The 24,761-nt window shown below is 38.1% G+C and overlaps 2 protein-coding genes across 2 annotated transcripts; one reads left to right on the top strand and one right to left on the bottom strand.

Moving 5' to 3' along the window:
* Positions 1–12,326: 12,326 nt before the first annotated feature.
* LOC116110692 (AT-hook motif nuclear-localized protein 7-like) lies at positions 12,327–22,223 on the top strand. The gene is made up of 5 exons (XM_031396915.1): positions 12,327–12,939; positions 13,632–13,699; positions 13,777–13,908; positions 15,032–15,193; positions 21,897–22,223. The coding sequence occupies exons 1-5, from the start codon at positions 12,513–12,515 to the stop codon at positions 22,221–22,223; spliced, it is 1,116 nt and encodes a 371-aa protein (XP_031252775.1). The 5' UTR covers positions 12,327–12,512.
* A 587-nt stretch (positions 22,224–22,810) lies between these two features.
* On the bottom strand, positions 22,811–24,175 carry LOC116110648. The gene is made up of 5 exons (XM_031396865.1): positions 23,757–24,175; positions 23,590–23,671; positions 23,431–23,497; positions 23,148–23,333; positions 22,811–23,056 (listed from the first exon to the last, which is right to left on the bottom strand). The coding sequence occupies exons 1-5, from the start codon at positions 23,989–23,991 to the stop codon at positions 22,811–22,813; spliced, it is 816 nt and encodes a 271-aa protein (XP_031252725.1). The 5' UTR covers positions 23,992–24,175.
* Positions 24,176–24,761: the final 586 nt, after the last annotated feature.

Below are 24,761 nucleotides of genomic sequence, written 5' to 3'. Positions count from 1 at the left end.
CAGAAAAACAGAGAAAACTATCTGCATTCACAGGTTGAAAAAATAAATAATACTTACTATAAGTGAGAAGTAGATCTCTTTTCCACCAACGATACTATAACAGTCACGTCATCGAGCTTGCCACTGTTGTATCCAACATATCCAGCTGCTTGAGCTGCATTAGCAAATGGACTCCTTGCAGATTCAGACTGACCAACTTCTTGAGCTCTCATGGCCAAGGATTCTGCTATTTCCTGAAAAATACATTCAAATATGATGACAAACTAATAGTGCAATGACTNATTGCAACATATTCTCCATGAAAATTCCTTACATTTTACTCCCCACTTTTCCTGCTAATTAGGGGTAGAATGGTCAAAATGCCCTTAGGGAAGAAAATATCTAAAACTTAACAAACATTTTGGTCGGCCTGTCGCCGCGGCGAGGAAGCTTCTATCGCCGCGGCGAAACTGTCTAGCAGCTTCCCGTGGTTTCAACACCTCTTCGCCGCGGCAAAGATTATTCTTCGCCCCGGCGAACCATGGAATACTGAACTTCTTCTATTTTCAACTAATTTCAGGGCAAGTATTCAACATAACACTCAATCAAAGGTCAACCAAACAATATTACCAAGAAACCAACTCAGATAAGAGCAAAAGAAGAAACAATAACTACGTACCTCAAGTGGGGTGTTACAGCCATCCTCCACTAATGCATGCCTCTTCAATTCAGTTAATGGCCTTTTACCCTTGTGCCCTTTGTGTTAGTATACCTTCTTGATGGGAGGTCTATCAATCCCCCCCCCCCCCCCCCTAAGAGCCACCTTGTCCCCAAGGTGGAAGTGAGGGAATTGAAGCTTGATGATGTTTGTCAGCTCCCAGGTGACTTCAAATGGGGCTAAGTCTTTCCACTTAATGAGGACTTCCTAAGAGCCATTCACCAATGTGCGGACTGCCAAAACAGATTCTGGTTGTAGCTACAACTCCATGTCCTTGGTAAGGCATGAGGGTAGAGGTTGGATGGGAATCGAGCTGTGCAGGCTACACTTAAGCTAGGATACGTGAAAAAGCGGATGTATTTTGGCTGTTGGAGGCAGCACCGGTTTGTATGCAACCTGTCCAATTTTGTCCAAAATGGGAAATGGTCCATAAAAACGTGGGCTCAACTTTTCATTGAGTTTAGAAGCCAAGGACCTGAAGTGGTATGGTTGAAGTTTTAAAAACACTTGGTGTCCTGGCTGAAAAGTAACATCCTGGCCATGGGCATCTGCTTAGGATTTCATATGGGCTTGGGCAACACTCAGGTTATGCTTCAACGTGTCCAAGATGAAGTTACGATCAGCCATCTACTGATTCACCTCTTTAACCAGTGATGGGCAATCGGTGAAGCGTGGAAGAGTGGGTGGGTCGCGGTCGTAAAGTGCTTTGAAGGGTGTCATCTTGGCTGCACTGTGATAGGTAGAATTATACCAAAATTCAGCCCATGCTAACCACCTTGGCCAGTGTTTAGGTTGGTTGCTACAAAAACAACGGAGATAGGCTTCTAAACAACGGTTGACTACCTTCGTTTGGCCATCGATTTGAGGATGATACACTGAACTGAATTTCAGCTTGGTACCTGCTACCTTAAACAATTCTTGCCAAAACTGACTAATGAACACTCGGTCTCTATCGGACACAATCGACTTAGGGAAACCATGCAGTTTGACAACCTCCGAAACAAACATATCAGCCACTTCTTTGGTCGTGTAGGGGTGATATAAGGGAAGGACGTGACTATACTTAGTTAACCGATCCACAACTACCAATATCATGTCCTGTCCCTTGGCTTTGGGCAGCCCCCCTATAAAGTCCATACTAATGTCCTCAAACACCTGGGTGGGAATGGGTAAAGGCTGGAGAAATCCTGTTGGCTTAAGAGCTGACTGTTTATTCAATTGACAGACTAAACATTGCTGTACAAAAGCCTAAACATCCCTCTTAATGCCCTCCCAATAAACCAGATTTGTCACTCGTTTATATGTTCTAAAAAAACTAGAATGGCCTCCTGCTGGACTGTTGTGGAATTCATCCAACAACTAAGGAATAAATTTAGAGGATTCTGGAAGCACTAACTTATGTTTGTAAAGAAGACAGCCACGGTGGAAACTGTAGTTTGGGTGGCTCTGGGGACAAACATCAAGTCTTGGATGACAGTCCGGAGCTTCACATCTTGTTGTGCCTCAGCCGCAATATCATCGAATTTTGAGAAAGTAACGACCAATACAACAGCTAACTCTATGTCTTCTCTTCGGGATAGGGCATCGGTTACTTGGTTTGAGCTAGCAGGTTGATAAATGATATCAAATGAGTAACCTAGAAGCTTAGAAATCCATTTTTGCTATTTAAGAGTCTTCACCCTCTGATCTGTCAAGAATTGCAAACTGCGCTGGTCCATTTTAATAGTGAACTTTTGTTCGCTGAGGTAGTGGCTCCATTTGTGAACTACAAACATGATTGCCATCAATTTCCTTTCATATACTGACTTTTGCTGTGACTGGTGGGAAAACGCTTTGCTGAGGAAAGTTATGGGACGTTGGTTTTGAATTAAGACAGCTCCCAACCCTTGCCTAGATGCGTCGGTGTGGACTTCAAATGGGAGACTGAAATCGGGGACAGCCAACACGGGGATTGAGGAATGGCAGCTTTCAGTTTTTCAAAGGCTTGTTGAGCCGGTTCATTCCATCCAAAGGCGTTTTTCTAACGCAATTTAGTCAAGGTTGAGCTATCAACCCATAATCCTTAACGAATCTACGGTAATACCCTGTCAATCCCAAGAAACCCCTCAGACCTTTGATGGTCTGTGGAACGGGCCATGATAACATTGACTTAACTTTGGCAGGATCTGCCCTGACACCTTCCGAAGAGATCAAATGTCCTAAGTACTCCAACCTTAACTATGCAAATAGACATTTTTTGTGGTTGACGACAAGCTCATGTTCAATCAGGATTTGGAAGGCATATCTCAAGTGATTGAGGTGAGCTTCTAGGTCGGGGCTATAGATTAAGATGTCATCAAAAAATACCAGTGTAAATTTCCTCAAAATTGGTCTGAAAATTGTATTCATCAGGGCTTGGAAAGTGGAGGGGGCATTAGTCAACCCGAATGGCATGACCAGGAACTCATAGTGCCCCTTATGAGTCCGGAATGTGGTTTTCAGCACATCCTCTATCTTTACTCTGATATGGTGATATCCAGATTTTAAATCCAATTTAGAAAATACTACAGCACCTGCCAACTCATCTAGCAACATATCAATGGAAGGTATCAGAAATTTGTTGGGTATGGTTATGTTGTTAAGGGCGCGGTAATGAACACAAAAACGCCAGCTGTCGTCTTTCTTCTCAAGCAACAACACCGGACTTGCAAAAAGGCTATTACTTGGTTAGATTATTCCCGACACCATCATCTCACCCACCAACCTTTCTATCACATTCTTTTAGGCATAGGAGTATTTGTAAGGATGTAGGTTAGGGGGTTTGGATTGATTTTGGAGAGTTACGGCATGGTTAGTCGATCTCTTAAGGGGTAAACAGTGGTGTTGTTCAAATAAATGGTGGAACTCTTTAAGTAAGGCAACAACTCCAAGCTCCATAGGTTCAATCTTCTTCTCTCCTTTTCTTTCGATAGAGCAAAATTCTACCATATACCCTGCTCCCTCACTTTGCAGTGTCTTGACCATTGCTTTGAGAGAGACTACAGTCTTAACTAAGCAGGGATCACCTTGTAACACAATTTTCTTCCAGTTACTGTCGAACACCATGGTCAGGTTTTCCTAGTTAGAGCACACATCTCCCAACGTACTCAACCAGGATGTCCCCAACATCACATCAACTCCTCCTAAATCAAAGGGGAAAAAACCCTGTGTCAACTCAACCTTCTGAATCCTTATACTCAAATTTCTGCAAATCCCTTCTCCTCTGACTGTGAAACCATTCCCCACCATCACTCCAAATTGTTTTTCCTTTTCAATGTCCAGGCCTAGCTTCCGCACTAATTCTTTTGAGATGAAATTGTGGGATGCCCCACTATCTACCAACACATCTCCAATCAACTCCCTAAGCTTCAGAGTTTTGACCATCGCCATCCCTACAATAGAGTTCATCAACAAAGCTAAGGGGTTACCTGCCATGTTGACATCATCGTCGGCTTCAGAGTTGGGCTCCTCCTTTTCCGGTGTGTCATCATCGGTGACTAACAAAATTTGCAATGACCTCGCTTTACACCGATGAGTTGGACTGTACTTTTCGTCGCATCTGAAGCACAACCTACATTCCTTCTTGCTCTGAATCTCGGAGTCAATCATGCGCCGAAATCCTAGCATGGGTGTATTGGTGGATCTCTCTCGTCGTTCACCTATTCTATTTGGAGTAAAGTCTGAATTGCGTGAAAAAGGGGCTGGGGCTCCACGCGTTTGTGCGCCATGTTTTTGGGTTGGGAGTGACCCAGTTGTAGTGCTCCATTTTATTAGTTTGGGTTCTAAATGGTTTGGGCCTACTTTTTTCCAAGACCCAATTCTTCTCCTTTACTCTATGGGCTTATTCAATGAGTGAAAAGAGTGTGATTGGTTGGGCCAAACACAAGATCTCTTCTTTGAGTCCATTGAGAAAAATACCCATCAGCAATTCTTCCCCTACCTCACGAAAGGGAGCAAAATGTTCTTCAAAATTTTCCCTGAACTCTGTTACTATTCCAGTTTACTTTAATGCTACTAGTGCTTCATATGCTGAGCCTTTGAAGGATGGACGAAATCTCGCAACCACGGTAGCCTTAAAGGCTTCCCATGAATTGATCGGTGCCCTTGATTCAACCCACTGATACCAATTCAGTGCACGCCCCTCCATACAAACCTGCAACAGCTTCTACTTTTTCTCCCTCTGCATAACGATTGACTGAGAAATAACGATCTACTCTGAAGGTCCATCTGTAAGGATCCTCCCCATCAAACACTAGTAACTCTAATTTTTTACTCTTCCTCTCCTCCTTAGAGCTCTCAGTTTCTTTACTCTGATCAACTCTGCCATTGTCACTACTATTTGAGCTCTCCCCCAATCACGACTAGTATTGGCCTCCTTCTCTTCCTTCAACCTCATCCATTCCCACAGCGCAAGGAGATATCCCTTGATGCTTCCTAACTCTTCCTTCATCCCTCCTAGCTCCTTCTCCATATTACCCATTTCCTTCTCTAATCCCTCAACCTTCTATTCCATTCTCGATTTAGTCATTACCCACACAAGGCTCTAATACCAATTGATAGGAACTCACTTCAATAACTCAACAATTTGGGCTGGGCCATGGGTCTTTCATGGGCTTGGGTAGAACTCTTCTTGGAAAACTGGTTTGCCAATGGAGGGTGCCCAAGCCTTTATAACCCAAATGCCCACTCTTTTCCTTTTCAATGTGGGATCCTAACATTCCCCCACGCTTCGAGACCCAACGCTCTCGTTGGTCTTCTTTCCAAAGAGCGCCCACGCTCATTGGTCTTTACTGCCCTCTTTTTGGGTCTTACTTCGCCTAAAAGCCTGTTAGGCCCTAGAAGCCTGTCAGCAACTCTCCTTCTCGACCCCTCGGGAGGCCCATTAGGCCCTACTGCATGGGCTCCAAATCGGCCTCTTTACCCTTTGGGTGACTTCGCAGATCCCCTTTCCTTGGGGTAGCAGCCTAGGCCCAAGGTCAGCCTGCCACGCGTCCACAAGATCATGCTCTAATACCAATTGATAGGAACCCACTCCAATAATTCAACAATTTGGGCTGGGCCATGGGTCTTTCATGGGCTTAGGTAGAACTCTCTTTGGAAAACCGACTTGCCAAGGGAGGGTGCCCTAGCCTTCATAACCCACATGCCCACCTTTTTCCTTTTCAATGTGGGATTCTAGCATTCCCCCATGCTTCGAGACCCAACGCCCTCGTTGGTCTTCTTTCCAGAGAGCGCCCGCCCTCATCAGCTACCCCACCCTCATCGACCTTTACTGCCCTCCTTTTGGGTCTTAGTTCGCCTAGAAGCCTGTCAAAAACTCTCCTTCTCGACCCTTCGGGGGATCTACTAGGCCTTGCTACATGGGCTCCACGTCAGCCTTTTTACCCTTTGGGTGACTTCGCGGATCCCCTTTCCTTGGGGTAGCACCCCGAGCCCAAGGTCAGCCTGCCACGCGTCCGCAGGATCATGCTCTGATACCAATTGATAGAATACCAGGACAACCACTCAACCACGCAACACAGTAAACCAAAAAGACATAGACAAACTCAAGAATTATATCCAATGTAAAACTGGGTTGATTCTAATTGATATTGATTAAGAAATAAAGGACAATTTACAAAGAAGTGCTCAACTACAATGAAATGAAAATGAGTAACAGATAGTCCCAGTAGTTCGAGGAGCTAGAGACCTCCTTGATTCACTATTGATAATAATCTGCCTTTTTAACAAATGGATCTCCCTTTTATACATAAATTAGCTAATAGAATTATTCCCTTCTAACTAATTGGTTCTTCACATGCCACATGCCTTAAGCCATCCTCCACTAACGCATTCCTCTTCAATTAAGTTAATGGCCTTTTACCCTCTGTGTTGGTATACCTTCTTGATGGGAGATCTATTAGTTTCGAAGAAACTTTGTTGGACTGTGGCAAACCGCCGCTTTATTTGAACAAACCATCGCCACCATTATGTAGATCATCGTTTGGCCATCTCAATGGTGCCAGCGGTGTAATTGCACTCATTGAGAAACAAATTCCAGTAATGGTGAATCCGACTGGCTCTCCTCTGGCCAATTTATGTATTTTCTGTTTTTAATATTTTTATATTATTTTAACAATCTAATTTAAAATTTATTTATACAAAAATTAGAATTTATGTTTAATCTTTAGGCATTTTGGTAATTGACTTTTCTAAGAGCTGATTTTGAATTAAAAAAACTAGAAATACCTGGTCTTGAGATCCTTGAAAAAAATAGATTATGGAAGAAGTATATTGTTCCATAATTACTTTTGAAATGTGTTTACGAAACACATTTTAGATCATTGCTTAAAAAATAAGTGATAATGGAAGATGTTACAACAAACCCAGACTCACCCGACCTATTATTTATTAATAATCAATCATTTACTAATAGTTAAGTTAGTTAAGAGATATTAAGGAAATAACAAAAAATTAAAGGGGATTAGAAAAAATCAACCACATTTCTAAACCTTAAACCATATTGGTCAACAACTATCACGATTCCAAATTTATTTGCATGTAATTTACTCTCTTTCTCTTTTAATTTGAAATTCAATTTTGTGTTGTTTCCATTTTTGACAAATTGAAGTATTACTTTTAGCCATATTTAATTATTTTCATAAGATTATAGCTGAAGAAAACCGAAAATTTGATTGGAAGAGTTGGAAATTTGGTTTAGAAAGTATTGGTATTTTGGAGTTTGACTTATTGGATTTTTAATTAATCTATTAGTTTATGTTGGATATGGTGTATACTTCTCTTAGCCTTGACGAATTGTCTACGACGACTCACGGTAAGCCCAATGTTTTGGAATTAGTTTATTAATAGTTGGGCCTGGGTCGGGTTAGATTCGGGTAAGCCCAAATGGGGTTAGGGTTTTCTATTATGAGCATTTTGTAATAGTGAGAGGCCTAATGTGAAAAAGAATTGAGAGTTATAGTGAGCTATCATTGTAATTGCGTCAAGTTCTGATACTCAATAAGAATTCTCGGTTTGAATACTGTACGTAGTTCCTTAATTGGAACGAACTAGAGTAAATCGTGTGTTTTATCTTTTATATTTTCTTTCTAGCTAGAATACTCGTAAAATAACAGTAAAACTCACTAAATATATATAGGAAAATATACATGTAGATGAGTTTAAAATAATGGGCCCAATTTTTTTTTAAACAAAACTTTACATCATGTAACAAAACTTCTCGAAATAGTCTCGACAGTGTTGCCCGCTCCTTTCGCTTCTTGACAATCCTTCCGAACGCCTCTCATCTACTACCTGCAAAAACATTGAAAACAATGGGGTGAGCACTAATTGCTCAGTAAGTAAACCCACTAGGCTACTCCTTTCTCTCCGTTGTTCAACTTCTGAATTTCTTTCCTTACAACAAATTTCTTTCTTTTTCTTTGTTCTTTCTCTACTCTTTTTCTTTCTCTCTGTTCTTTCTACATTCTTTCTCTCTGTTCTTTCTATATTCTTTCTCTCTATTCTTTCTATATTCTTGTTTCTCACTTACTAACAAGTAAGCAGAACTGGAGAAACTAATTTTGAATAATATGAATGCCATGATGCATATGCATAAATGCATAAAGAATGCAATATCTTTCCTGTTTTCTGTTTTCTGTTTCTCTTATTTCTTTCTATTCTGTTCTTTCTTTCTGCGTTCTATTCTTTCTTTCTTTCTGTTCTGTTCTTTCTTTCTGTTATGTTCTTTCTTTCTATTCTTTCTTTCTTTCTTTCTTTCTTTTCTTTCTTTCTTCTTTATTCTTTACTATTCTCATCCATGTGTATGTGCATGGAACTATGCTCATTCTTTGCTATTCTTTCTAAATGCAAATGTGAGAATACATTATGACATATAAAAATATCATTAGAGAACTAGTATTTTTTACCAACAACATTCCCATACTTGAAATCAATCATAGATTATTAGAATAAAAATATTTTGAGGTAGTCATTCTGCACAGGTCATATTCAAAAAGGCATATCTCGAGTTATACACATCAGATTGCTACAACTTGGTCTCGTCTTAAAGCTTAGAGACAAGGCTACAACTTTTATGTTTAGGTCTCAACCCAATTCAATCGGTAAGATGCCCAAAAATCACTCAGAAAGTCACGGCTGTGACAAGGCAACCATTGGTAACATGTTTTCTCTTAGGATTTTCATCAGACAAATTGCATGCATACTCACACTCTAATTTGGCTACACTTCTACTTCTTTCTCAAGCCACCAATATTTGGAGCAAAACTCCCTTAAATCCACACTAAACCTGGCCAGGAAAATACACTCCATAAATCACCATATAGACAAAGTCTACATTCTCATGGCTGAATTGTAATTATCATCAAGTATCAATCTCATCAAAACTTCTCAAAAACATAAGCACATACATACATGTACAAATCTCTACAAACTTACTCAAATCAAACTTAGGGTTGGATTTACTTACCTTGATCTTGGGTAGTTCCACACTAGAAACTCTCTCTTAGTAGATTCCTCTCCTTCTTAAACCCTAAGCATATAACTATAAGAATTCAACACTTTAAAAATTAATCTCACATCATATTGCAGAACTCTTACCTTTGGATGCTTAGGATTGAATATCTACCAAAATCCAACCAAAATCCTCTAATTGCCTTGGAATTTTGATGAAGAAAATGAGAGAATTTGGAGATGAAAGTGGCGTGTGAGGAGTAGAGATTAGGGTTTCAAGAATAAACCCAAGATATCTCATTTATTCTTCTACTTTCCCATTTGCCCTTGTACTTTCTATGAAATTCATCTATGTCCCTTAGTCAATTACAATAATCCCTCATTTTATTAACTTCTCCATGGAATTCTATCTCTTTTGACTCCCCACTTTTTCACTAATTTGTGGAAAAGACCATTTTACCCCAAAGAAATTTTAAGGCATTTTCTTCACATTTTCTCAAAATAACTTTAACAAAAAAATCAACTAAGGGTATAAGGGCATAAGTTAAGTTACGTACCTCAATGTGGGCGTTACAATACTTTACTTGTGACGTGTTTGATTTTTAGTTTCAACAGTTTATAGAGTTTTTTTTTTTTCTGATAAAATATCTGAGTATACTAGGTTATTAGTGCTACTACTTGCTATAGTATTACATGACAAAAAATTGAGAATGTGTATCTTAATCTAAAAAGAAGAATAGAAATTCGTCTTAAACCAACCCAGATTTGTGTGAACTTTAGGTTAGCATATTATCATGGATCCTACATCGAAAGGGAATTTTTTTTGGGGGGGGGGGGGGGGGGAAGGGATGGGGTTGGGTTGGGGGATACGGGGAGAGTCCCTCCACCTAATAGGTTAGCCTTTTCGGTATGAAACTCTCAACCCATGACAATGTGCAACCTTGGGGTAGGAGAGGCCAACTTAGATTAGGGTATGCAAAATGTTGGATATTTTGAAAAATAATAAAGGAGAAAACAACTATAGAAGAGTTAGGGAAGTGGTTTTTTTAACCCCTAAAAATTGGTTAATTTATAAATATCCCTTAAGTTAAACTGATTTAATTACTACCCCTTTTAAGTGAAGCACATACCAAAAGTTTGCACTGTCTCTATTTCTAATTATTAATAAATTTAGTCAAAGACTTTTTCCCACCCAAATAATGGTTTAATGACACTTTCTCACCCATAGACTATTAAAATACCACTTTACTACCCAAATTTATATTCTGGCAGCGAACAAAAAGCAAACTCGGTCCAAGCCATTAGGGCTTTTAAAAAGGAGAGGCCGATGAGTCTTTTAGTGGTGGAAAGTTAGATTTTGGTGGTTGGGATTGATCGCAATTTGACTTGGGAATGGCGACTGCGCAAATGCTAATCGCTCTATTGCCGACAATTGTGGGGTCGACGAGAATAGGGTTTAAGGGGTTTTGGTGAGTGATGATCGTGGAAGAGAATAGTGGTGGTGTGAAGTCGTAATGATGCCGGAGTGGGAAACAGAATATAAATTTGAACAGTAAAGTGATACTGTAAAAGTAAGTGGGTGGAAAATGTCATTAAACCATTATTTGGGTGAAAAAAAGTGGTTTACTCTTAATAAATTCCCTCATGATACAAATTTTTTTTTTTTTTTTTTTTTTTGGATAAAAAGCGCCAAACCTTAAAGAAAATCAATAATATGCTGCAAAGAATTATGGATCTCTCACCATTTGACACATTTCATCATACTATTGCCACCTCTCGACGGCAAAGGGTGGTATCAATTTTGTGGCACCTAGTGGCTAAATGGCAAGATTTGATTAGTTTGGGGGATGGCAAGAATTACTATATAAACCCTTCCTCCTCTTTGTAATTCTTGTGTACTAAAGTGAGATGATAATAAATTTCAACCCCTTTGTTGTTCTTCTACGTCAATAATCCCTTATCTTTCATTAGTTATGTATTAGTTCTTATAATTGTCTTATATTTCGTAATTATTACAACATAATATCATCAAAAAAAAATATCGATGCAATAATAATATATTTCTTAAGTTTGTAAGCCATTATTAGCTAACTCAATTAACAAAAAGCTGTACACCACTTTCAAGTCTAGATTTAAGTTGGATTAATAAAAAACTATATAATATCCAAGAAATTACGGACCAATATAAAAGAGGTTAGGTAGTGCTCAATTCACAAAACCTAAAAGTAAAAGCAGAGAAATAAATGCTGTTTTAACTATGGTGGGTTGCCCTTTCAATCAAATTAAAGGAGGTGCCCATATCATATCTCTCAACTTTAAAAGAAATTATAATTAATTATAATGAGAACAAATTAAAATTCGGATTCCAATTATGTTGAAAAACGTAAGTTAGGGATTTGAACCTTTTTATTTTATTTTAAATCAAAACAAAAAAAAATAAAAAAGGGATTATTTTAAGGCGAGTTTATTGCTTTAACAGCAAAGCACCAGTTTGACTGCATTTTTAATCCAAAGTTGTTTTGTGGACTTCCAAAACCGCCTATTATTACTCTCCTTTTTCTTTCTTTCTTTCTTTTTTTTTTTTTTTTTTTTTTTTTAACCATATTCTAAACTATTGCATGAGATATTACTCTTTTGCCCTTCAAATAATAATATTGGATACGAAATAAATGAATTTTTTTATAGAAATTTTAATAAGATTTTCAACATGATTCAATTTCATTTGCCAAAATTTTAATGATTAATATGCATTTGAAAAAACAATATGTATGAAAATTTGAATTCAATGTATTTAAAATAGATTAAAATCTAATTCAATTCAACTCATTAAATTAAATAAATTGAAATCCATGAATGAAATTCACCCATCCAATCAACAAAATAAATTTATAATAACTCATGCAACACGTGACATTTTGAAATAATATTAATTATACCCAATCAATTTTATTATAAAATTGAATTTATCATAATCAGAGAAATATCATGAAAATCAAATCATATTAATGGACAAATTTGATTATATTTAAAAAAAAAATCATAAAATAGTACAAAGTTGTGACTTAAAAGAATGTGAAAAGGGTAATTTGGGTAAGGAAGGGCATTATAGTAATTGTATAAACCATACCGTGGAGTCCAGTCAAGAAAAAGACCAGTTTTCTGAGTCTTTTGCTTCTCCATTAATGGAGGGAAGTTCATAAAATTTCTCCAAAGTTCAAAAAGCTACACCACCTTCTACTTCTGGCGCCATTTGCAGTTACCCTTCTCTCTTTCAAACTTCTCTTCCATTTCTAGAAATAAAAAAACTCACACTTCTCTCTGAGTTTCCCTTTCAAATTCTTTCTTCATGGAAGAAAAAGAAAGCACTATATCCGGATCAACAGGTGGTAACTCGTACACTGACTCACCTCCACCAGTGAGTAACAACGTGTTGTTGCCGCAACCGCCGCCGCCGTCGTCTCAAGTAGCGGTCAGTAATGTGGAAAGGAACATTGATCTTAGTGCAGGGGCAATTGCAGTTGCAGCAGCCCCAGAAAATAATAATAACAATAATAATAATAGTGGTGGTAGCGGGGATTTGTTTGGAAAGAAAAAAAGAGGGAGGCCGAGAAAATATGATTCTGAAGGAAACTTGAGGTTGCAACCTTCTTCTTTTCCACTTGTATCGTCACCTCCTGGTTTTACTTTGACTCCTTCTCCGGATTATTCTTCTTCAAAAAGGGGTCGAGGTAGGCCTCCGGGTTCTGGTAACTGGCAGCTTCTTGCTTCTTTAGGTAAGTTCCGGGAAAAGTTTTCATGTTTGCGTTTGGTTGCTGAGAAAATGCTGGAAAGTGAAGGGAAGATGTTAGAATTTTTTGGTTTATTTTAATGTTTGCTAACCTTTTTTTAAAAAAAAAAAGTAAATATTACTCAAGTTACATCACAGAAGGAAAAAGAAAATTCTCGATATTTGTTTTGTTTTGTTTTCTAATAAAAAGCATTCCTAAAAATTAAAAAAAAAAAAAAAAAAAAAACTTTGTTATTTTATTTATTTTGTCTTTCATTGTCTCACCAACCCCATATGTGGTTGGTTGATAAAAACTCATTGTGAGAATTGAAAGAGTAGGTTGATCTATGGTGGGATTGAGATCTTAATTTCAACTCAGCAGATAATTGTAATTTTTTTAATGGATTTCTGACCAGGCTGGCTTCAACGAAATTGAACTTTTTTCTTCTTCTTAATTTTAATTAAAATTGCTGGTAATTCTCGCATAATAACACTTTAAAGTTGAATGTGTACTTGAAAAGGTCAGTCTTTCAGTATCATCATTGAACATTAATAATTAAGATTTTCCTGTGATCATAGAAATGAGTCAAGTTAAAGATTGTGTAGTACTTGTCATTATGCTCACTTTTTTAATGGGAAGAATTTGCTTTAGATTGTTATAATTTGATAAATATTACATCTGGAATTTGATCTGTGAAGGTGAATTGTTCGCGAACACAGCGGGAGGGGACTTCACACCTCATGTTGTAACCGTTAATACTGGGGAGGTAATGGACGTGTTTATGAATGCTTCGGTGAATTAGTTAAGAATATCTAAGACGAATCTTCCTCAAAATCTTGGCAGGATGTTGCTGGAAAGATTCTTTCGTTTTCGCAGAAGGGTCCTCGAGGAATTTGCATTCTCTCGGCTAATGGAGCTGTTTCTAATGTTACCATTCGCCAACCAGGGTCCTCTGGTGGTATCTTGACATATGAGGTATCAACTCCGAACTGAAAATTTTGTTTTTATGGCTTTTATTTCTTTCTTGGAATTTCTCCCTTCCTCTGCTTCCACAATAATTAATTGGGTTGGTGAGGTTTCCTTTCTCGTTCTATCATTCAATTATTAAATAATAATATAATACTCAAGTTACCTGTACAAATAGATATATACATAATACATGGGCAGTAGTTAACATGACAATCCATAACATTTCCACATCAGTTTGCATGTATAAATGTATGAATATTTTGTAAGTGTGGCATTCATTACTAAATCATCAACACTATGTTTAATAAATGTGATTTCTGAGGGCACATGCTGATATGTTTTAAGTACTAAAAGAACACAAATTTCCCCAAAGATACAACGACATATGCTCAGAAAATATGTTCTTTTAGTATTTCAGAAATTCAGTTCAGTTACTGGAGCAATATCAATGATAAGCTCTTAACTAGAACACCCCAAATAATTCATTACTAACATTCAAACCCTTCATTAACATACTCTCAGAGAATATGCTCTGTTTATATTTATAAAATCTGGAAAGCCCGATTGGAAGAATTAATGGTAAAATTGAGCCGAAAATAGCCCCGAGAGTCCTTACTATCAGACAAGCTAACTTGAGCCTCACAGATGATCTTTGAGCTCAAAACAGCAGTCTTACGCCCCAAATTCCAAGTCTAATTCTTTTTCACATACACGCTTGACCAAATTTTTTGTTCAACATATATTACGTTGCACAAACTTTATTTCTTTGGAAAACTTTGAAACTTGAGGCCGTGTTCTTGCTATATATCCTGGACACTTCATATATGCAGGCGGGAGGTTTTTCTCATCCAGTTTTGTCGTGTTTATAGAGAAGTAGGACTGTTACAGAATTTGTACCATGTGATAAATGTCCAACTGCCAGTAACTCAGTTAACTTCAATATCATCTTTCGTATCACCCGCTATGATTGTTTCATCTAAACATATTCTCCGATGCAGCACAGAGTAATTTATGTTTGTGCTCCTTGGCTTTGTTTGTTTTCATGATGATTTTACCACTTACTGATAAGACCTTCATTGAGATTTATATCTTTGTTCCTTCTAAATTTTTAGTAAAATATTCTTTGCAGGGTCGCTTCGAGATACTGTCATTATCTGGTTCATTCACAGTCAGTGATACAGGTGGCGTAAGAAGTAGGACCGGTGGATTGAGCGTTTCGTTGGCTGGACCTGATGGGCGTGTTATAGGTGGTGGTCTTGCTGGTTTATTACTGGCTGCTAGCCCTATCCAGGTAAGGCCTTTTTCTGCCTTTTGTCTATCTGAATTATTTTAATCAAACTCTCAGTTTTGAGCAAGAGAACAGAGCACTTTTCTCCTAATTTCTGGTATTAACCTGTTTCTTAAATAATTATTCTCTGTACCAATCTTATAGCTTCTGAAGTACTTCTTTAATAATATCTAGCTTTCTCTCCCAATATGATTGTAATTAGAGAGAACATTAGTGAACTTGCATGTGAATTTGATAAACGCTGACCTGTGAATCACCAAGAAACACATGACAAATCTATCCAATACAAATTCACAATCAATAAGCACAGTACAGAAAAGGAAATAAACTCTCTATATTGATGTTAAAATAGAACAGTACATCCAGAGATCATGTTATATCATCTACCCAATGAACAAGCAACAAATTGGAACAATTCTAAGTATAGCAAAGAAAATAAAGATAAGACTGAACTTCGAGGTTCAGTCACCTCCCCTTCTAAACCTTAACCCTCTTTTCTGAATATCCTCCAATTCCTTCTCTCCCTCACTTTTATTCCCTGACACCTTTTGCTCATAACCGAACTCTTCTTCCTTCCAATCTCATTAGGCCACCTGTCCTCCCAAAAACAACTCCTAACCTCGTGCATAACAAATATTCCTCTACTTCTCACCTCTACCCTTCCTACTGTAGACCAGCCTCCCAAGTGACTCATCATTACCCTCCCCAAGGAGAATCACCTTGTCCTCAAGGTGGAAAGAAGGAAATTGAGAGTGGATTGTGTTAAAATCCTCCCAAGTGTTTTCATAAGGAGGTAAGCCTTTCCATTGAATTAGTACCTCCTATTGTCCATTTAAGAGCTTTCTTTTCTTGAGTACAGCTTCAGGTTCAACCTGCAAAATAAAATCTTCATTGAGGGCTTCCGGTAGAGGTTGGCTATTGGGGAGTGAGGAAGTTGCCTTCTTCAATTGCGAGACATGGAAAACGTCATGAATACGAGCTGAGGAAGGTAATGCCAGCCTGTAAGCTATGACCCCAATTCTGTCTGTGATCACAAATGGATTGTAAAACCTCAGACTAAGTTTCTTATTATATCGACGAGCTAGAGATCTTAATTTGTAGGGCTGTAACTTCAAATACACGGATTCCCCTATCTCAAACGTAACTTCTCGCCGTCAGTTATTAGCATAAATCTTCATTCGGTTTTGAGCCTTGAGGAGATTCTCCTTTAACTCCTCTATGATATTGTTGCAATTCCGAAGTTGTTGGCGACTTTTTCGATTGAGGAAGTGTGGTTAGCATACCTCAACACCGTTGGAGGGTCATGTCCATAGAGAGCCTTAAATGGACACATACCTGTGGTGCTACTATAAGTTGTGTTGAACCAAAACTCCCCCCACGAAACCCATCTCAGTCACTATTGGGGTTGGCTATTGAAAAAGCACCTAAGGTACATCTCCAAACATCGGTTTACCACCTCGGTTTGACCATCCGTTTGCGAGTGGTAAGCTGAACTCATGTGCAGTTGGGTTCCTGACTGTTTAAATAATTCTGCCCAAAAGTGGCTCATGAAAACTCTATCCCGATCTGAAACAATGGTGCGGGGAAACCCATGCAATCGTATCACCTCTTTGATAAATAGATCAGCGACCACTTTAGCTGTGTAAGGATGCTTGAAAGTTATAAAATGGCAATATTTTATAAGATGATCAACAACTACCAGAATTGTATCTATCCCGATCTGAAACAATGGTGCGGGGAAACCCATGCAATCGTATCACCTCTTTGATAAGTAGATCAGCGACCACTTTAGCTGTGTAAGGATGCTTGAAAGTTATAAAATGGCAATATTTTATAAGATGATCAACAACTACCAGAATTGTATCTATCCCGATCTGAAACAATGATGCGGGGAAACCCATGCAATCGTATCACCTCTTTGATAAGTAGATCAGCGACCACTTTAGCTGTGTAAGGATGCTTGAGAGTTATAAAATGGCAATATTTTGTAAGATGATCAACAACTACCAGAATTGTATCTACCCCATGAGCCTTTGGAAGCCCCATAATAAAGTCCATAAAGACATCTTCCCACACTTGGTTAGAAATAAGTAATGGCTATAGCAGACCCGCTGGGCTCAAGGCGTCGTATTTGTTATATTGGCAAATAATGCAAGCTTCCACAAACTCCTTATATCTTTCTTCATCCCCTCCCAAAACACTACATTTGTGATGCGTTTATATGTCCAAAAGAAACCCGAATGGCCCCCAATGGGCGAGGAATGAAACTCATGTAATATTTTCTGGATATGAGGTCCAGATTTAGGCACCACCCGTTTGTCATGGTACAGCAGATGTCGGCCCACCAATCTGAAATGAGGATGGCTATTTGGTCAATCAAAAGTTGTTGCATGATCCTGCGTAACTTGTCATCATGATGAATGACATCTTCTAAATTTGTTATACCCGAGAGGCAGCTTATAGAAAGAGCGCGATGCTCGACAACTTCTGGCATCCTAGAGAGAGCATTTGTTGCCGTGTTCTGTGGCTCAGGTTTGTACTGAATTATAAAATCTAACCCCAATAACTTGATAATCTATTTTTGCTGATTCTCACTCAACAATTTCGGGTTAGTTAAGAAGTGAAGACTTCGCTAATCTGTCCGTATAACAAAATGTCTTCCCAAAAGATAATGGCGCCATTTTTGCACAGCCATAACTATAGCCATTCATTCTCGTTCATAAACTGATTGAAGTTTGGAATTTAGAGACAAATCTTTGCTAAGAAAGGCAATAGGTCGCCCCTCCCGCATCAACACGGCCCCTAAACCATTCCCAGAAGCATCAGACTCTATGATAAATTTTTGTGTGAAATTAGGCATTTGGAGGATTGGAACACTCGTCATGAGTCTTTTTAATTCTTCAAAAGCACCTTGAGCTGCTGTACTCCACACAAACGAATCTTTCTTTAATAGAGCAGTGAGTGGGAGGGCTGTCTTTCCATAATCTCGAACAAATCGTCGATAATATCTTGTCAAACCAAGAAATCCTCTGAGTGCCCGATGTCCTTTGGCTCTGGCCATTTAGTAATGCTCTCTATCTTTCAGGGGTCAACCACCACTCCTTTTGCTGAGATCACATGCCCCAAATACTCTAACTGTTGCTGCTCGAAATGATATTTCTTCTTATTGACCGCCAACTGATTATCTAATAGTGTTTTTAAGATAATGCTTAGATGCCTTGCATGCTCGCCCATCTCTTTACTGTAAATCAGTATGTCGTCGAAGAAAACTAACAAAAACTTCCTCAAATACGGTTTGAAGACATCATTCATTACTGCTTGAAAGGTGGTTGGTGCATTGGTTAGGCCGAAGGGCATAACCAGAAATTCATAGTGCCTTTTGTGTTCGGAAAGCTGTTTGTGTGTGTCCTCTGGTTTAACTCTAATTTGATGATAGCCTAACTTCAAATCAAGCTTGGAAAACACCGTTGCCCCTTCTAACTCATCAAATAACTCGTCGATAGCTGGAATCGGGAATTTGTCTGGAACTGTCACCTTGTTAACTGCCCTATAATCCACACATAATCTTCATCCACCGTCCTTCTTTACCAATAAAATAGGACTTGAGAATGGACTTATGCTCAGCTTTATAATCCCAGAGGCCAGCATTTCCTTGACAATGCGCTCTATCTCATTTTTCTGATAGTAAGGGTACCTATACGGTCTAAGGTTTGGTGGTTGAGTTCCTAGAACTAATTGAATGGTATGGTCTCTCGATCTGGCAGGTGGTAATCCTAGAAGTGGATTAAAAACTTGACTAAATTTCTCCAACACATCCAACAATCGATCATCAATATCCCTATTTTCATCACATTGTGTCTGAATCTATCCAAACTCTATCAAACAACCCTGCTCTTCACGTTACAATGCCTTAATCATAGCTTTGAGAGACACCATGGTTTTGTTAAGTGATGGATCCCCACACAAACTAACTGTCTGATCTCCCAATTTAAACCTCATTGTTTGCTTTCTCCAATTAGTGATTGTCTCACCTAGAGTCTCCAGCCATGTAATTCCCAGAACAGCATCAACACCACTCATGTCAAATGGAAAGAAGTTGAACGATGGTAACACCTTGTAACTCCATACAAACATCTCTACACTCTCATTCACACCTCACGCTGTACCCATCACCCACTCTAACCCCAAAAGTCTGAGTTCCTACTATAGATATCCCCAACCTTTTAACCACCTCAGAACTGATAAAATTGTGGGAAGCCCCACTATCAATCAATACAATCAACTTCTTACTTTTGATTCTTCCTTTAAGCTTCATTGTCTTTGGACTGTTGATCCCCACCATCGAACTGAGAGAAAGTTCAACATTTTCTTGTTGTCGCTCGATTTCAGGTTCAACTATTTCTCCATCACCAATTGATTCTGGTTCATCTTCCTCTTCATCAATTAAGATGATTTGGAACTGTTTTTCACCACATTTGTGTCCAGGAAAGAACTTACCGTCTCATCTAAAACAAAGGCCTTTCTCTTTTTTTTTTTTTTTTTGGATTTCTGTGTCTGTCATCTTTCTAAATGGAACTCTTTTCATTGAAAGTTGGTCACTCAAAGGTTCGAAAAGAAGATGGTGGTTGGTCACGAGGGGAGTAATTGGGCGACGAACTCTGTATTGAGGATTCAGGTGTTCATCGATTGTAATTGGAAACAGGGGTTGATTTTAGGGATTCTGGCAAATTTGGTAATTTTGGGTTGTCATTGGGTTAGGTCAGATTTCTGGATCCATGGGTGTTGAACTTGTATGAAAGCCCAGCTCCATTCATGCGGGTAAACTTAGTTGCTCCTAATCGGGCTTCCTCTAAGGCTTGATTTCTCTCATCTATTCTTTGGGCCAATTCAATTATTTGAATTAAAGAGCTGGGTTGGGCTAAACGAACTTCAACTCTGATCTCAACTTTAAGCCCATTTACAAAAGCAGCCTGTAATATCTCTTCCTTCTCCTCTACCAAAAATGCAGCCATCGCTTCAAACTGTCGACAAAATTAAGCCATTGAACTAGTCTGTCTCATCGCCATTAAGGACTCATAAGGATTATGCTCTTGTGATCCACTAAACCTCTGGAGGGGTGCAAGTTTAAACATGGCCCACGAACTTGTCGGAGTTCTGGATTCAGTCCACTGGAACCAACTGATGGCACCTTCCATACAAATGGTCGCCACTATCAGTTTCCCTTCCTCAGATATTCCGTTAAGGTTGAAGTAACACTCCACTCTAAAAATCTATTCGTAAGGGTCCTCGTCGGAGAATATTGGCATTTCCAATTTTCGTCCTCCTATTTCACTACGATTCTGGCTACTGTCACCAGACCCACTAGCTCCATTGGGATTTTCTACTTGGTAAGAGCGAACATTGTCCAATGAGTGCATCTCCGTTCTGCCAGCTTCTGCTTCGTCCTTTCTTCGCACCCAGGATTGTATATCTACCAAACATTCTCAGATAATACCCATTTCAACCCCTAACTTTGTAACTTCTCTCTCAACATTATCCATTCTATAATCCATTTTCGTCACAACCATTACCTAGAAACCAGTGCTCTGATACCACTTGATAGAACACTGACCTGTGAATCACCAAGAAACACAAGACAAATCTATCCAATACGAATTCACAATCAATAAGCACAGTAAAGAAAAGGAAATAAACTCTATATTGACGTTAAAATAGACCAGTACATCCAGAGATCATGTTCTATCATCTACCTAGTGAACAAGCAACAAATTGGAACAATTCTAAGTACTAAAAAGAATATAAAGATAAGACTGAACTTCGAGGGTCAGTCACCTCCCCCCTTCTAAACCTTAACCTTCTTTTTTTGAATATCCTCCAATTCCTTATCTCTCTCACTTTTATTCTCTGACACCTTTTGCTCCTAACTGAATTCTTCTTCCTTCCAATCTCATTAGGCTACTTGTCCTCCCAAAAATAACTCCTAACCTCATGCATAACAAATATTCCTCTACTTCTCACCTCTACCCTTCCTACTGTAGACTAGCCTCCCAAGTGGCTCATCAGAATCAAACACAACTACACTTATAAATACAACCATGACCTTAATCACAACTTTTTATAATTTAATTAATAATAAGCACAATTTGAACGTAAGACCACTAAATAACTTGACTTTTATATCATTTTAAGTAACCACTTAACCTCAAAGCGTAAGTTTATAGTTATAGATGAGGATCCAACAAAAATATTTATGCACTTCCTGGTTGTATTCACCAGGTCATGGTTTATATGTCTATGTATTACAAAAATATCCTATATTAAAACCTATGCTATTTTATGCCGCTTGCTATAAACTTGATGAAAATGCTGAAAAATTTATTACATTCTACACGTAGTCTGAATTTACCTCAATGGATACACGCTCTTTGAGTGATGTTTTATGCAAACTTCATGTTAAATTAGTGTGCTAAATAGAACTGAAATGTGCTTTATTCAAATACATTAGTTAAGGACATACATGATGAACTAATGTAATAATGCACTTGTGATGCAGGTTTTATACAATGAAACATGTAGCTATATTTTGTTATTGCTCGTTGATTAAGAAATGGGAAAAAGAAAAAGAAGAAATACTTTCAACCATTTTTTACCATTTATGCTGCTGTATTTGATGGATGACTTACATTGGTTCTGCTTCGTTCATTAGATTGTGGTAGGAAGTTTCATGCCAAATGGTTACAAGGTACATAAAAGGAAGCACCATCGAGAACATGTGATTCCTTCTATGTCTCCGGGTGCTCCTGATACAGTGACAGCAGCAAGACCAATTTCACAGGCAAAACCTTATGGGGAGACCTGTTTGACCCCTGTAACTCCAATACTGGGACAAAACCATGCAGAAGTGAATAACACCAAAAACAACGAACAATTGCCAAATGTCACATCATCCCCTAGTCCGGGTTGGAATGGCTCAGAGACCACATCTAACCAGGGCCCATCTCCTGATATCAATGTGTCTCTGCTCAGTGAATAGGCTGTACAAGGTATGTTTATATTTACTACTCAGAAAAAATTAAAAAAACAAAGAACTAGTGGAGAAACATAAATAATTCTTATTCCCGTTCATTTTCAGGTGTATTTCGAGACTTGGAGGCTGATGTGATAACTGGATGAACTAATCTTATTTCATTTTCATTGTAACAATTAGATTAATTAACATAAAGTTCCCAAATTGCTGCCTGAAATTTAGAAATTAGAAACAAATGCAGCATTCATTTGTTAGCAATTGTAGAAGCATTTTTATTTTACAAAAATACTGATCGTCAACTGAACTAAATTAAGACAGTTCTATTCATTCACTTGATATTATGTTTAGTTCTCCTTTCTCTTGTAATCTTGTTTGCCATTCTTGTGAATGATCGTTTCTTGATATGCATTTCAGCGTTTAGTTTTTGCTGTTCCAGAGCCGGTATTCTGCCTCATTGCAGCTTTTAATTATTAGATTTATTCATTGCTTAGTGAGGGAGAAAAACAGAATAAAGATATGCAAAGTCAAGCCACAAATTATTATATTAGATGAACAGCCACTTCACACACCCTTGCAAATGTATCATTTTCTTATCACCATTCATCACTTAAAAGAGTAGCTTTTTTGATGTGGGTGACAAACTTGGAATAATAATCCCAATCAGGATGCAAGGCTGTTATTGCAGGCTGCTGTCCAAATGGGTGCTCTTTGATATATGAAGGAACATCATCTGCATCTACCAGGCCATCCAAGTACAGCCTCAGCTCGCCCTTAGGACCTAAGGCATCATAATCAGCATCGCTTGCTTTGTATTCAGTTGGAAACACTGATGTGTGGGGCTGCAAGACAAAAGACATAAGATTAGGAAATCCTGAAGAAAATTTTCAGTTGTTCAAGTAAGAATATAATTGATGTTGGTTCACATATTACAGGATTTAGCAAAGCCTTGTAAGCGTCAGTATCAATCAACAATAAGTTGGACGATAAATATTGCCCCACACGCGAAGGTAGATTAGAGTATTTGTTTTCCCATATTTTGTCCAACTCCTTGAGAAAAATGGGCTTGTCTTTCTTCTCCAGGGTGCTGAACCCAGAATTCGTACATTCATTTTGCTCCTATAAGAAACCATCAGACATTTTAGAAATTCTTCAGCAGTACTTATCAATCTTAAAATTAGAGATAAATACTAAACAGTGTATAGTTTATGCTTACCCAAGCAAACAACAATTTGCTTCTCAAACCAGCCATTACACAATCAAGGGCATTACTCATGTACCACCTGTTTTGGTATAAGTCTTGTAGAGTTAGCAAAACACCATTAAATTTCAAAAGAAACAGAAATTAATAAATTATTAGTTTAATAATACTGACTCCCTTGCAGATGACCATATTCCTACTTCAAATCTTTCCAGGCAAAACTTCATAAAGTCCGTACAGTAAGGTCTCTTGTAAACTGCAAGAAAGAATGAATTTCTTAAAAGATTAGTTTCGTTAATTAATTATGATCAGTAGGCCAACAAAAATATGAAAACTTTCACCTATATAGCTTCCATTGGCAGCGTCAGGACTGCGATAGATTGGAACGCTTGACCTCTGCTTATGACAGACCCTATGGCAAAGCAACCCTCCTAGCCCAAAAATAACAAGTTTCTTTCTTGGACCCAGATTCAGTTTCATCAATGAGAGACCACCATAATCTTCTGCATCTTCTTCCAAACCGCTGTGATCATAGCATACAATTTTCTTGTTCTTGTCGTAAATGTTTCCTGCCATTTTTGGAATTATATGTAGAAACACAGATTATTTTTGCGCAAAGGAGAGTGTTGAAGATGAATTATACAACTAAAAAGTTACCCGCCTTCTCTTGGAAGGTTCATCATTAGAAGAGAAATTTTCTTTTGGCTTTATCACCTGATTGGCTGTTTGTTACTTTCTTCGGAGAAAGTATAACTAAAATCTTTTAATAATTTACAGGCAGTAATAATTTAAGTATAACTAAAATCTTTTAATAATTTACAGGCAGTAATAATTTAAGTATAACTAAAATCTTTTAATAATTTACAGGCAGTAATAATTTAACGAAGTCAAGAAGATTGAAGTCGTCGGAATTTGATAGTGAAAGACCAAGACTTTTCAACTTTTTTCTTTTATGTAGGAAGTCTGAATAATAAGTAGAAATTATATATATATATACTGACTCTTTTGCAGATGACCAAATTCCCACTTCAAATCTTCGGAAGCAAAACCTCATAGACTCTTATGAGAAAGGTCTCTTAAAAGAATATATATGATTTATAAAAGTTAAAAAACATTAGACAGCTATTGAGTTTACCTGAATGGCTTCCATAATGAGCATCAGGTGTGTGCGCATTGGGAATGCTGGACTTGTTAGCCAAATTAGCCCTGTGTATTAGCAAACCATTTGGACTTCTGACAAGAGGTTTCTTTCTGGGTCCAAGGTTCACCTTCTCCTGTGAAAGGCCAACATCATCTTCCGCGTCTTCAAAATAATCTCTGTTGCCGACCATATTTTCTACGAGACT

This window comes from Pistacia vera, unplaced genomic scaffold (assembly GCF_008641045.1).
Source record: "Pistacia vera cultivar Batoury unplaced genomic scaffold, PisVer_v2 Contig609, whole genome shotgun sequence".
Classification (NCBI taxonomy): Eukaryota; Viridiplantae; Streptophyta; class Magnoliopsida; order Sapindales; family Anacardiaceae; genus Pistacia; species Pistacia vera.
This window is presented reverse-complemented; position numbering and strand designations above follow the sequence as displayed.

What these genes read in the sequence shown, in the direction of transcription:
- LOC116110692 (XM_031396915.1), top strand. Translation starts at nt 12,513, where the DNA reads ATGGAAGAAAAAGAAAGCACTATATCCGGATCAACAGGTGGTAACTCG. An exon ending in TAACCGTTAATACTGGGGAG is followed by an intron (nt 13,700 to 13,776) that starts GTAATGGACGTG and finishes AAATCTTGGCAG; the next exon opens with GATGTTGCTGGAAAGATTCT. An exon ending in TGGCTGCTAGCCCTATCCAG is followed by an intron (nt 15,194 to 21,896) that starts GTAAGGCCTTTT and finishes TTCGTTCATTAG; the next exon opens with ATTGTGGTAGGAAGTTTCAT.
- LOC116110648 (XM_031396865.1), bottom strand. Translation starts at nt 23,991, where the DNA reads ATGGCAGGAAACATTTACGACAAGAACAAGAAAATTGTATGCTATGAT. An exon ending in TGCCAATGGAAGCTATATAG is followed by an intron (nt 23,672 to 23,756) that starts GTGAAAGTTTTC and finishes TCTTTCTTGCAG; the next exon opens with TTTACAAGAGACCTTACTGT. An exon ending in ACAAGGCTTTGCTAAATCCT is followed by an intron (nt 23,057 to 23,147) that starts GTAATATGTGAA and finishes TTTGTCTTGCAG; the next exon opens with CCCCACACATCAGTGTTTCC.